The sequence below is a fragment of the Lonchura striata genome, chromosome 16 (assembly GCF_046129695.1).
Source record: "Lonchura striata isolate bLonStr1 chromosome 16, bLonStr1.mat, whole genome shotgun sequence".
NCBI classification, from domain to species: Eukaryota; Metazoa; Chordata; class Aves; order Passeriformes; family Estrildidae; genus Lonchura; species Lonchura striata.
This window is the reverse complement of record NC_134618.1, coordinates 12,441,581-12,455,486: the sequence shown is the minus strand read 5'-3', so window position 1 is coordinate 12,455,486 and position 13,906 is coordinate 12,441,581. Positions and strand designations below refer to the sequence as shown.

Here is a 13,906-nt window from a genome sequence, read left to right as displayed (position 1 = left end):
TAACTGCCCCGTGCCTGGGTCTTGGCATCAGCCCGTGCTACACCCTTGTGTCTGGGACTCTGTAATAAAGATAAGGCAGGCTGTATCGCACAATGGAAGCTCAGTCTGAGGCTGAGCTGAACAACCATCCTGAGGAGATTTCCAGATCCTTTGAGTGTCTCTTGTCTCCAGCTGGGCCACTTATAATGAGCTGTGCTATAGGGCTTGGACTTTGGGCTGAGAAATTCCCCACACACTACCAGGGAAGAGCTCTGATGGCTTACATCTACAGAGGAAGTCTAAAGGCATTTCACTTTTTCAAACTGGCCTGAAAACAGCATCTCTGATGTGCTGTTCCAGGAATGAATCACATTTTCTGAGAGCAGAACTCAGAGTTCTCTGAAGGGTTTGCATTATACAGACATTGCAAGAGCTGTTGGAGAGGATGTGATGAATGAGAGAAAATAACAGTGCCTGGTGTCTTCCTTCCCCTAAAGCTCAGGGACAGCTTTTCCCCAGTGTAGCTAGATTTGCTTTAAAGCTTGAAGTGTTCACTACTCTAATGCTGTGCTGTTTGATCATTCACAGGGCACAGCACAAACCAGGTGAGGCATGGGAGTCAAGGTAAAGCCAACATCAGCAGTGAGATCCAGGTCTGACTTCTCCACTCCTGGAGGAGGCTGGAAAACAAATTTGCGGAGCAAGCCCGAAAAAAAGAGGAACAGCTCCATTTTGGCCAGTCCTTCACCAAGGCAAGCCCTTCTCCCTGAAAACAACCAAGGGAGAAGTTAATGGTCAGCACTGTAACTGTTAGTGTTGATGTCTGAGACCTTCTAAACAGGAGGTACAGTCTGGAAGAGCAGGCTGCTGAGGTAGGAAATTTTCCCTTCCTTCTCTTTGTATATTTGAGGTGCTACTGATTTGGTCTCAAACTACACAGAAATCGGTAGATATATGAACTCACAGTGGCTGTGAGTAAATCCCTGTCTCCCATCTCTCCCAAAGAAGAGGTGGTTACCTACAGCAGTAATGGACAGGAGAAATGACCAGAAATTCTTTACCCTCTGTTCTGTGTCCCCTGGCTTTCACACTTGATTTCATCCTGAAATCAGGGGGAACTGCCATTAGCTTCACACCCACAGCCCTCTTACCTATGGAGAATGGAATAAATGCTTCTCTCCTAATGAAGTTCCCATTGGCATCAAGGAAATGGGAAGGGTTGAACTGATCCGGGGTTTTCCAGTGCAACTCGTCATTCAGAGCAGAGGTCAGCAGTGGAATAATCTCAGTACCCTGAAAGGGGTCAAAGAAACTCATGGAAGAGGAGATCACTCCCTCACTTGAACCAAACTGCGTTATTTTTCCAATGTGAAGAACCAAATAAAACATGACAGATAGAACTGGGGAATGTTTCTCTGTCCTATTGTGGCTCTGTCTGTTTTCAGTAACTTCTGTTTTATTTTTTGGACCACAAAACATTCCTTTCTTACAGAGTCAGATCTTTCAACAAAGGTGCTGGGGTAGAGGTTCCACATTTGACATAAAAGATTAAAACCAGTGTGATTTAATTAAATCTCTGGTTAATAATGATTCAAACAACTGTACCAGACCACAATCCATTGTATGTTTATAGTAATTATCCTGGATCTAAGATGAAGGGTCACAGCACTGATTAAACCATGCATCACCATGTCTTTAGTTATTTATGTATTTCTTCTGCTTTTAAGAAAGCTGTGAGGAATCTGTGCAGCACAAGCTGCCAGCCTCAGAGCTCACCTTAGGAATCACGTAGCCTCGGAAATTCACATCACTGGGAGTCGATCGTGATACGCCCATGGGGACAATATTGGCAAACCTTTGTATTTCATGTATTACTGCTTCTGTGTAAGGCATTTTTTTCCTGTCCTCCAACTTAGGCAGCTCTCCTGGTTCAATGACATGGTTCATTTCTTCCTGAATCTTTCCTTGGAGGGAGGAAAGGATTAAGAAGCTGATAACAATCTCATCTTGCGACTGAAATGGCTACCAGTTCGGCAGAGATGAAGAAAAGGGAAAACTGTAAATATCTGGAAAGGGCAGAAGTGGGTAAGTCAGGGCATGGTGTGGTTCCTCCAGGTTTGTTGTTGAGCTAGGGCAGCTTGAATGGAGTCACTACAGTCCATCTCATGCCTGACTCTCATTACACACCTTTGTTGCCCCATAACCTTCAACAGAAACCAGATCAGAATCAGTTCCTGAGGAGACCTTTAGTGACGTAAGTCCATAGCCTGCAGGTGAATAACCAGGAGGGAGCTTTCCTGTGTCTGTAGGCTGCCCCTGAGCCTCTCCCACTTGGCTGGCCTGGTTTATTGCAACCCAGCTGAATAAAATTCCTTTGTAAAGTCAATGCCTGTTATCTCTCTCAGAGCACTCAGAATAATTACTCTAGGCAACACTGAATGAGTTGAACTCCCTTCCACAACCAAAGCCTTAAGCATGCAACAATAAATTGTACAAGAGACTTGTCCTCCTTACTCTGAATTTCTGGGTATTTCATCATCAGAAGCAGCCCCCAGCGAACAGTTGTGGATGTAGTCTCAGTCCCAGCAGCAAAGAGGTCCAGGGTTGAAAACATCAGGTTTCCATTGCTGAATGCAGTGTGTGGTTTCTTTGACTCCTTCAAAACATGGGAGTAATACAGCAAGTGATACCCATATATGACTGTGTTGCCACCATTTTTATCTGCATTTTAGCCTTCTGTGACTTTATATGTGACTAAAACTGAATATTTAGTCTTTCGGCATTAGGGTCTATGCTGTGTGGAATTTTTCTGCTCTCAAGCATATGTGTAATTCCCAAGTCTAGGTATTAGAAATAATTCCAATAAATTGGAATTTATTTACTGCAACACAGTTTATCACTGTACCATTCTTGCAGGAAGGTTTGGGATGATCTCCTCTTTATGTGTACTGAGTGAGAACTTATTTCCCCCTCGTGGGATGTCTCAACAACTAAATCCCTTTAACCAGCAGTTCCAGTGGGGCCATGAGCAACTCCAGCAGAGCTCAATGTGTGAGCTTTGATAAATTCTGCTCACTGCAGTTCTTCTGCTTCCACTCATTGCCAGACCCTGACAGATGGCCAGTCCTAAGGGCTGGCTAAGTAAGAGCTAAGGGAAGGAAACAGAAAGACACTGGGACTTAGTTTTAAAGTACCTGTTTTTGCTTTACCAGAAAGGCATCGACAAAGCCTGTTAAGTCATTTTCATTAAGCTCCTCTTTGTGTTCCTGGAAGAGCTTCTGGAGAAAAGCATTCAATTCAAGGATATTTTGTAGCACAGTCTTGGAAGCTCCAGACAGAAATCCAAGGGATGGGTAGAAGTTATATAACTGTAGAGCAAGAGAAGTTTTACTGTTAATTGGTATTTTGGAACATATACTGGTATCTCAAATCACACTGCTGGTCCCTTGTCCTATGCCCTGACATTTGAGGCTGTAATTCTCCTCCTTCTACAGTCTAAGGAGCTCTGAATTCCTGCAGAAATAGAATGTTCTTTCTCTAATCCAAAGAGGCAGGTTTGGGACTGTGCTTCTGCTCTTCAAAGAGGGTAAAGTTGTTCCTTTTGTGAAGGCCTTGGTTTTTTTTTTCTTTTACTAATAAGTTTCACAGAGTAAGTGCAGGAGCCTGGGAATCTGTGCATTGCAGATACAGAAACACAAATGTGTTCTGTACAGGCTGACTGACTGACAATGTTCTTGTTCTCAAGAAGAAATATGTGGGAGGCCAGGAGAACAAATGCTGGAAACCCCCAAAGACTTAACAGCTAAAATATAAAATTAAGTTCTTACCTGCACCATAGGGGAGCCCAACAACTTAGTATTTTGATTTATCAGCTTCAGCAAAGTTAGAAATACTGGATCATCATATTCAAACCTCTCTCCAAACAATATAGAGCAGATGACATTGGATACAGCATTGTTGAGTATCATTTTTGTATCAAATGGTTTCCCTGTATTTCAAGCAATGAAAAAAAAATGACAAAATGACTTTGCTTGTTTCAGTCTGGTTTCCTATGGAAATGTAGCCCTGAGCTCCCAAAGAAAACTCATTCCCCACCCAGAATTCATAGCAGGGAATTTTGTTTCAGGTTCAATAACCTACTGCACTGTATGCTGAACTTTAACCACGAGATACCATTTGCTCAGAGTTAAACTTTCATTAATCTTTATTGTTCTGCTAGACCTGTTCTCTGCCTCTGGATGAAGGACTTGACACTCACCATGATAGGATTCAAAATATTTGATAAGGGAATTTACTTCCTCCAGGATTCGGATCTCAAGGGTTCTCTTTCCCATTCCAAAATCTCGTAGTGTAGACAAGGTAAATCTTCTCAGAGTTTTCCACACCTCTCCATGGCTGAATGCTATGCCTAAAATAAATGTGTAACATCCTTATGGCACCTGTGGTTCATAAACATTCTTACACACTGGTGCCTCCTTTGATCACAGAAAGTGATCTGGAAGAGGACAGCACTCTCTTCTATGAGAACGTAATGAACAGAGACAAAACTTATCCAAGCAGAAGGTCAATTACCATTTCCTTGTGTCATTTTCCTAAATATGGGTATTTCTGCTCTCTCTCCAAACTCTTCAGCATGATTTAAAAGGGCATCCTTGATGGTTTCATATCCAGCCAGTACCACGACCCTCCTGGGTCCAAAATACACCGTGAAGACGTTGCCATATATCTTGGAGAGCTGTCAGGGTGAATAAATATGTTCATTCAAAGCCAGATCTGGACTCAAACACTAGTACTAGCCACTCTAGGTGGTTTCTAGACCAAAAGGAGCCTCCCAGCCCTGCCTGATGTCTCCAGGTGCTGCTGTAATTCAAGTAGTGAGCAGTAGCTATCGATTGCCAGCATCTCTGCTTGCACCCTGTTTGCACAACAAGGTGTCTGCTATCACTGCTCCTATCAGGGGAGTCAATAAAGCCACTGCATTCCTGTGGTGTTCTGCAGTAACAGGCCAGCAATACCACCTTGGGAGGCTGGGCAGAGAATGCTGTAGCAGGCAGGCCTGTTTATTGTAGTGCTGGTGACCTGAGGCAAGCAGACGTGCACACACCTTTGAGGCTGAAGCCACAAACACTGCAAAAACAAAGCCAGACAATAACTCTTTCTTTCAGGACAGCACTTGTCTCTAATTATGGCAAGGTGGGTAGTGTTGCAGTCATTATGGAATTATTTGCTGGCCACCAGAAACTTGAATCTGACTAGGAAGCATATTCTGGTAGATAATGTCACAGGAGTGTTAGGCTTTCATCACAAATTACATATGAATCATCTTTTACCCTGAAAGGTAGCTTTGACAAGCTAATCATTCACTTGGTATTTTAGGCCTCTTTGAACACACTGCAAGCCATCCACTCCAAATGTCTTCTTGTTTCTGATGTGCCTGGGTTACCATTTTCTATGCATTAGATAGATTCCACAAATTGAATTTCAGATTAGAAGCAGCTCCTGTTATTACACCAGACAAATTGAATTTGTTTTCATCAAGCAGTGGTCTGACGGCCTGGGAGATAACATTAGCACTGGTTCTTTCATCCCTGGCAGCACTCAGAGTGTGGCAGAGCCAGGGGCAGGGAATCACAGCTGCCTCCGAGCCTTCCTTTGGCCATCTCCTCACATTAGTGCTTCTTGGCAGCTGCTCTGCTTTTACTCAGCAGCACAAGTATTGGATGTGGCAGGCCTGAAAGCCCAAATAAAGCTTCTTGGTAGATTATAGGAAATTAGTCTGGTGCTGACACGTGACATTTGTATCATAAAATCCCCCAGTATTGCCAAAAATATTTCATAAATAGTTTCATACTGACACCCTCAAGCCTATCCAGGAGCTGAGGACCAGAAGCCATCAGAACTGATCTCGACACAATCCTCTGCCCATAAATCAAGGCAGATGAGCACTGTGTGCCTGCTGTAGGAATTCTGTGCTTTGGCAATGCAGGATGCCCTTTCTTCTACAGCTAACAGGAGGATTGCAGTGTCTGCACTGCCCTCTCACTGCAGATGTTCAGGTGGCTGAACGAGTTCTCTGGGGACCAGCTTTCCCCCACCATAGTGTCCAGTAAGCAGCACACACACAGGGCATGTGACAGGTCCCTCACAGCATCTCAACTATCTGTACAGCAACCAGATAAAATCTGAATTCCCACTGAATTGTCCTCAGGTCCCTGAGGGAACACAGCAGACACTTTCTGAAACAAACATTGCCCCTGGCTTTTTAATATTTAAGTTTTTTTTTTTTCCTCTCTCGCTTTTAGAAATATAAGTGTCCATGGAGCTGTGTAAGAAAAAGCAATTTGTTTAGCTATACATATAAAATCATGCATCAAGTCCTCAACCACCCTGGGCAGTGTGTGCATGGGGAGGGCTGGGGAGGCAGAGTATTGCAGAGATATAGTTTTGGAAAAAAGTGTGCATAGGACATCCCCTTTCCCTCTGCTGTGGGGATGATACCTTTTCTTGCTTCATCACTTCCATCCACCCACCCTTCCTAAAGGTCTGGTGGCAGTGAGACATCTGATGGCAGAAGCCTGGCCCAACTCAAGTCTTTTACCTGCAGCTTCTGAAGGGCTCAAAACACCAACAATTGGAGTAGATTGCAAGGGGTGGGTGGTCTACATTTAAGTGTGTATAAAGAAAGGAGTGTGTGTATTATATTTATATATAAAAATACAAGAGTGTGTGTGTGCATCTCTGAAGGTAAAGTCATTCTGCCAGCCTGCCTGTGTGCCACATTTCTCATTGCTGCCCTCCACACTAAGCAAACACAACCACATCTCTGTTTTCCCAGCTGCATTTCTCCTTTCAGGAACTGCACATTTTCCCCCTGCCTGCTCGCTCAGCCCTTACCTCTGTCAGTGACTGGAATGGCTTTTTCAGGTCCACCACGTTCAGGTTCCCAATCAGAGGAAGAGGTCGTGGCCCAGGAGGCAAATTGCAAACCGACTTCTTGGAGCTGGAGAGAAAGTAAAGGAGAGCAAACAGCCCTGCTGCCAAACAGAGCAGTGAGCTGGAGCCCACATACTGCAGGAAACTCTGCACAGCCATGCCCAAAGCCAGGTGAGGGTATGAGCATCTTGGGGTCCCTTTATAGCCCTTCTGTCATTTCCTGAACACACCTTCTGGGGAAGTGGCTTTACACAGAGAAAAGGGCTCTGCAGACTTGTTTATGTCCACTCAGACCAGATGTACTCCATTTTCCTGCCAGATGAAACACCCTTTTTTATTCTGAACCATGGATTATTGTAATCCAGAGCTCTTATTTCATCTACAACACTGGGACGAGGTTTTTGTTACGCAGTGAATATCTGTGTTATGGGCATGTTCTCTATGTGATTTCAGGGTCAGAACTCAAGGACAGGGGCCATGCTGGACTGCTGTCACTGTGCCAGGTCCCAGGACTCAGCTGGACCTCTGGTGATGCAATGGAGGAAGCAGGACACAGGAGGGCAAGCCCACAACAATGCATGGCCCAGGCTGCACCTGGCAAGCAAACCCTCAGTGAGGATGAGGCTGGCCACAGAGAAACTGCAATGGTGGTTGCATGCAGATATGATAATTCAGGATTGCTGACAGGAGCAGATCTATTTTCAGGTGACAGCTCTGATTCTTTTTGCTTTCCTGCTGCCCCAGTAAAATCACCTCCTTGAGCAAATCCCTGTTTTGTATTGCTAGCATTGTTATTGTCTTTGTCCCAAAAAAACCCTACCAGCAATCCCAAAACGCCCCTGGCACTGTGTCAGTCACTATTTGGCAGTTTAGGGCCCAGAGAACCACGTGCCTGGATGGCCATGCCTGCTCAGCAACTGGTGATGACTCTGTTTATGAACAGCTGCATGCCATCCTCTAGGAGAAACCATCCCCTGCAGGCAATCCTGCCTAGATTGGGAAAGAGATCCTGAATCCTTGTAACTCGGGAGGAGCCAGATCAGACTCTGCAGCTGGCCAGGCAGAGGATGGAGGAGGGAGGCTGCCGGGGCAGCTGCTGCCAAGGAGGTGCCAGGCAGGAGGAGCACATGGCAGCAGTTCTGGCCCTGCAGGTACTGAGTCACGTCCCAAGCCAGGGCAGGGTCCTGCAAGAGCCCACGTGCCCAGGTGACAGCTCCAAGGCCACCCCCACCCTCTGCATCCTTGGGGGATGACAACAAAGCAGAAATGGTAGAAATGGTGGCTCTGGGGGAAGGAGCTGATTTGATGCTCTATCCCATATTCTCAAGTGTGAATATTTTCCTCCCCAGTTGCAGATTCTGGCAGATTACTGGGCTCTGCTGCTGTTCAACCCTTTAAAAATCTTTAGTTTAATAATTCTTTTGCTAGAATTCTCCAAGGCTCCCAGGTGCAGACTACACTGATGGAAAAATTATGATTATTTATTAATAATAATAAAAGTACATTAGCCAAAGGCAAGGGGAATCAATAAACTCTAACAAAATTGACATGAAAAAGCTGTCTGCATGTCTGCCTGCTCTCCAAGGCTTGTTATCAGGAGTGGAGTTTTTCACAAGGGGGAACTTTCCTGTGCAGAAGAGGACCAGGCAGGGTGGGCAAAGAAAGGAGGGCAATGGATAATGGTCACATCCATCTCAAGATTTGCTGCACAGCTGAGAGGTCTTGGCCTGCACCCTCCTCTCCCAGACATTTCCAAGAATATCCTGTTCTGCCAGATTCTTCTCTGAGCAAATGGTGTGACTACTGGGACTCCTGAGACTTTATAATATGCAGCAAGAGGGAGGGAAAAAGCCCTGCATGGGGCCAGCTGGGTACCAAAGGAGGAAATCTGTTGCTGTTAACATAGAGCTCTATTGGAGTAGAGCAGGCTGCTACTAGAGCAAGAAAAATCACCCACCCTAGGGCTTCAATCTGTGATGACAATATAGGACGAGACCCTTTCTCAAGCAGTGAGCCCATGGACTTGCAGCCTGCTGGACTGTGAGAAATGAGGGATGAGGAATCTTTGCAGTTTTAAAATAGAGCCAATGTGATGTCCTCACCCCCATTTCTTCCTCACATCCCTTGGCTTCCAGGGTGCAATCCTGGACACAGCCTACAGCCACAGGCTTGCAGGTGAGGATCCCACACAGGACTGGGAGAAAACATTGCTCCCAGCTCACATCTTTGTCTTTCTACCAGCTCAAGGCAGAACCACCTTCAGGTGAGCGGATTTTGTGGGCACAGCTCAGGGGGACTCATCAGTTCCTCCTGGACAATGAGCCTGCCCTCAAACACCACAGTAACTCCTGTGTGCTCATCTGGAGAAGGTCACATCACCTTCTAATGGGACACAGCTTAGCAGTGCCACAGTAACTGTAGGATAATGCAGGGAAAGGGTTATTATAAGGCCATAATTCAGTCAATGGCTGCTGATAACATCATAAACCACGAGAGTGAACACCAAGTGCTTGTGTGCCTTGCAAGGCTCTGCCACTGCTTTACAGCCCCTGGAGATGCCTATCAGCCCATGCACTGTTATCAGGGACATATAAAGCCTGAGCACACCCTATTAAACATTAACATTTTTAAAGACCCAGATGTGTTAAAACTCAGGCTGCTCCTTGCTAATGGATTTTGCTTGCCTTGACAAATGCCAGTGGAAAAAGAAATCAAAAGCTTTCTGACTTTGACCTCTTTCAACTTTTCATCATTATTGCATTGTTTTATTGGATTACACCCACTTCTTCCCACCCTGCAAATCTGTATTTCTACAGGATGACTACAGGGTAGTGATCAGTATCTCAAGTGTTCACTTTGCTCATTTTTATACAAATGATTCCTTAATTTCTTTTTCATTTATCTGTCAAATCAGTGTGGGTTGCAAATCTACTCTGGGAAGAAAGACTCCTGAAAAATATTTTTTAAAATCTTTATTTCATGGCAATTAAAAAAAAAATAGATTCCTGGGTTGTTGTTTTGGGGTTTTTTTCCCCATGTTCTGAATGGAAAGATTATATGTGATGAGTCTGGTCACTGGGAGAAGAAAATAAAAAATATGTGCATGAGATTAGTGCATTGTGTCTGTGCAGAGCCTAAGGTGAGCCTAACATTTCACACACATGTTAAGCATTTACCATTCTAGGGAATTTGTTGCTTTTAAAGGACTCCTTCTTGGACTGAATAGATGCCATTCCTCCATGAGCCTCACTCAGTGAGAAAACACATGGGAGATCCTTGGCTTTGTTGCTGGCAATATACTTTTTAATATGCAATCTACACAAATATTTGCAGTAAAATCCCTTGTAACTGTAGCTAGAACCATGATCTTCCAGATCTACATTTACACCAACAAGTCAAGGCAGCCTGACCTGGGAGGTGAGTATTGAGTAGGTTGGGTTATAAAGATATGATTTTCAAAATACATCTGATAAATCAAATCCCTCAACACAGCTCCGAGGATTTTTTGTTCTGGTTCTCTGGCTTCTGTCTCTCTCAACAACATATTGCAGAAATTGTGTTAATCCAAGAGAAATTTGAGGCATATCATGAAGGGTGATTAGTTCTACATAGATCATAGTTCTTAGATCTACAGAAGCAGGGTCCCAGCATCTTCCTTTTTGGCCTCTCTTTTGATGCAGGTGGAGATGTGGATTTAGATGTACCAGAATTGCAATAAGCAATTTAAGATGAAGGTTTGTTTCACCTCTCAGTGCAGCGTTGCTATTTCTCAATGTTCCTCTCTAAACTGATGAGGCTTTGGCTCAGTAATAACAGAAAATGAGCTATCAATCTGTACATCTTTATAGAGCAGATAACATATTAAGGCCCTGACCTTATTGGCATGAAACTACGATTTCCCTGTAAGTGCAAAACAATAATATTTCATTAATCATCCACAACAGAAATCCCCATTCCCCAGACTATTCTGGCAATATTCTGCATTTTTGCTTGTCTAGGAACCTGAATTAAGAGGGAGAAAAATGGTTTACAACAGCCTGTGGCAGTGATGGAGCAAGAGGCCTTATGTAAGAGCTGGCGGCGTGCTCGGCTCCCGAAGGTGAGGCAGAGGAATGAGTGATCCTGGAAGGATGTTTCTCTGAGGTGTGTTCTCTGCCTGGGCTGGGAACAGCAGTCTCAAGGGCACAAATTCCAGCATCTGAATGTGCTTGGTCTTGTTCAGCTCATTAATTTCCTACAGCTATCCCAAGTCAAGCTACAAAATCCCCTAGTGCTTTACTCCGAGCCTTTCATGGCTTGTCAATAAATTATTTTCCAATTAACTACCTGATAATTTGAGTCTGCAGGCTCTTAAAAGAGGCAGCATGGTGAGAGAAGGAAACTAATGGAAGTCACGGACATTTCCCTGCCCATAAAATGAATAAAGGTTCTTCTCTGAAGTATTACTCAATTTGGTGCTTCCAAAATGTACTGGTGAGTGTGTGATAACTCCTTCTGAGGCGATGTTTGTCCAGCTGATGGATAAACACCAGTAGTGGAATAAGTTTTCAGCACTACCTGACAACACTGGAAAAGAACAATTTTAAGTGTTACTTCAGTCCACAATTAATGATGAAAGGTCTGATTCAAGCAAAGGATTTTTATTTCTTTTTCAGTCTATCAAGCTGTGTAACTTGAAAGGGGAAGAGCTAAGATTTTCCTTAGTTTGGGAAGTCTTCTAATTCGAGCATTCTAATTTTTGGCAAGGGCTCAGGACTCCATACTAGAGATACTGTGAAACACTATGAATTATCTGATCTCTCTTGTATAATGGGCATCCTTTTGCTGAAGAAGCTATTTCAGATTTCCCTGATGCAAAGTCTCTTGCTCCTTTGAAAGAAAATATGTGAAAAGCATTTAATACTTTTTTTGTGGCACTGTTCTTTTTGGCTCTGCTTTTGTTGAGTCCTTTTGGAACTGGTTGGTTTAATCCACAAATGAGTTTTTTTTTCCTTCACAATGATTATCTAATGTGGGTTTTATTTGATCTCCTTGGGAAAAACTTATCCTAAGTTGATGAAGCATGTGTACTGAAGATTGTATGAAAACCTGTACCTTTAAAGGAAATTCTAGAAGGTACAACTGGCATTTGCAATAAAAACATTAAGTAATCATAACCAAAAACCTGCTACTATACCTGACCTGAATTTGAGCAACTACAACATTTAAGACTCCAAAGTAAAAACCTGAGTTAATGAATAGTCTAAAAAAAATTATATAATAAAATATACCAAAATGATGTAGCCTTTGCAGAGGATCATAGAATGATTTAGATTGGAAACAACCTTTAAGATCATTGAGCCCAACTGTTCCCCCAGTGCTGCCAAGGCCACCACTAAAATAATTTCCCCAAGTGCCACATATACAAGGCTTTTACATACCTCCAGGGATGGGGTTCCACCAGTGCCCTGGGCAGCCCGTGGCAATGCTTGGGGAAATGAATTTTCCTGACATCCACACTGACACCCAGCTGGGTGTCATCTACAACCTCACTGAGGGTGCACCCAACCCCATCACCCAGATCATCGGTAAAGGTGTTAAACAGAACTGGAAAGAGTTGCTGGTGTCTGCCTGGGACTAATTCCACTGAGGGATCCATGCACATCTTTTTCGTTTGACTTCTTCCTTCATTGCATGGGAAAACAGCGAGTCGGCCACTGTGACAGAAAGGAAGGAATGTAATTTGGGCAGTCTGCTAAAATCAAGGGCCTTGACACGTCAGTTAAATGTGTTCAGATAAACCAAAGTTAGTTCCCTGCTGCTTGGGTGTCTGAAATCTGGGAGACAGTTTGCTGCATGTATTTATGAAAGAGGAGTAGCTCCCTTTTACCATTAAGTGTTATAATGAAGTCAAGTGGAAAAGTGCTATTTACTGTATAATAAAACCCATCTATTGTTCATAGCCCTGAAAACCTAATAATAAAACCTTATATTTCAAGCTGTGCAAACCAGTTGCTTATGTAATAGAACATGGTGTAATTTTCCATTTACAATTTCAATACTGTAATAGGAAAGCAATCAAAGCATAAACAAAAGGCACTTTAAATGGAGCTGCAGTTAATATTTCCATAATGGCTGTCCTTAAAAATTGAAGCTATTTTATTTCTTTTTTTCCTAGCCTTGAATTCTTTCTGCTTAGCTCAGTCATTTAATTAAAAGAAAATCAACTTAAGAAAGATAAAATACTGTCTTAAACCAATTGCAGCTATGGGCAAAGAAGAAAAAATACCAGCGTAATCCACGGTTAACACTTGGTGAGTTAAATTAAAGCTATTTCTCATCCTCCTTTCAGAAGGAGATTGTGAATCTGCAGAGTTTGTGCTGTAAACCTGCGGGCAAAAGGGGTGTTTTTCTTTGTTATACATCTTGAGGATCTGGAAGTTCACCATTTCTCCAGCTTCTGCCAGCATCCCTTGGTTTTACTGCTGTCCCCCACCATTTATGCCACACGATGGGAACCCACGTGCTTCTAGGAGGTACAAAAATAACTCAGAGCTGTTCCTAGGGTTTGTGCACAGCTTAAACCACGAGGATTGATGAGAGATGAGGAACCACATGGTGGCCAGCACGGGTGGCTGATGGTTGAGCAGAATGGGGACAGCCCATCCCAAATCCTGTAGTGTTTCTAAGTTCATCCTGCCTTCCTGGGTCCAGAAAATGGCCTTTTAAGTCGGGACCCAGAGCTCAGCAGTGACAGGTGAGGAATTTATTCTTGGGGCAGAAGGGCAGGAGGGAAAGATCGGACGAGGCTGGATCCTGTGAAGGGATTAGCAGCCAGCAGGCTCCAAGTTTGGCTCTTTCCTCCTCCATTTCCCAATGCACAAATGCCAGGGACAGACTTTTTCCCGGCCCCTCCACAGACAAACAGCCCAGGACCATCACAAGAACGAGCCGCAGCCTCACAGGATCCCAGAACATCCTGAGCTGGGAGGGACCCACAAGGACCCCAAAGTCC

The 13,906-nt window shown here is 43.9% G+C and overlaps 1 protein-coding gene across 1 annotated transcript; it reads right to left on the bottom strand.

Moving 5' to 3' along the window:
* Positions 1-557: 557 nt before the first annotated feature.
* LOC110475466 (cytochrome P450 2K1-like) lies at positions 558-7,099 on the bottom strand. The gene is given in 10 exon segments (XM_021539651.3): positions 558-745; positions 1,131-1,272; positions 1,756-1,943; positions 2,494-2,635; positions 3,174-3,347; positions 3,807-3,967; positions 4,238-4,387; positions 4,552-4,714; positions 6,874-7,077; positions 7,079-7,099. Coding segments are annotated over 10 exon segments (1,533 nt in total).
* Between the last annotated feature and the right edge of the window lie 6,807 nt (positions 7,100-13,906).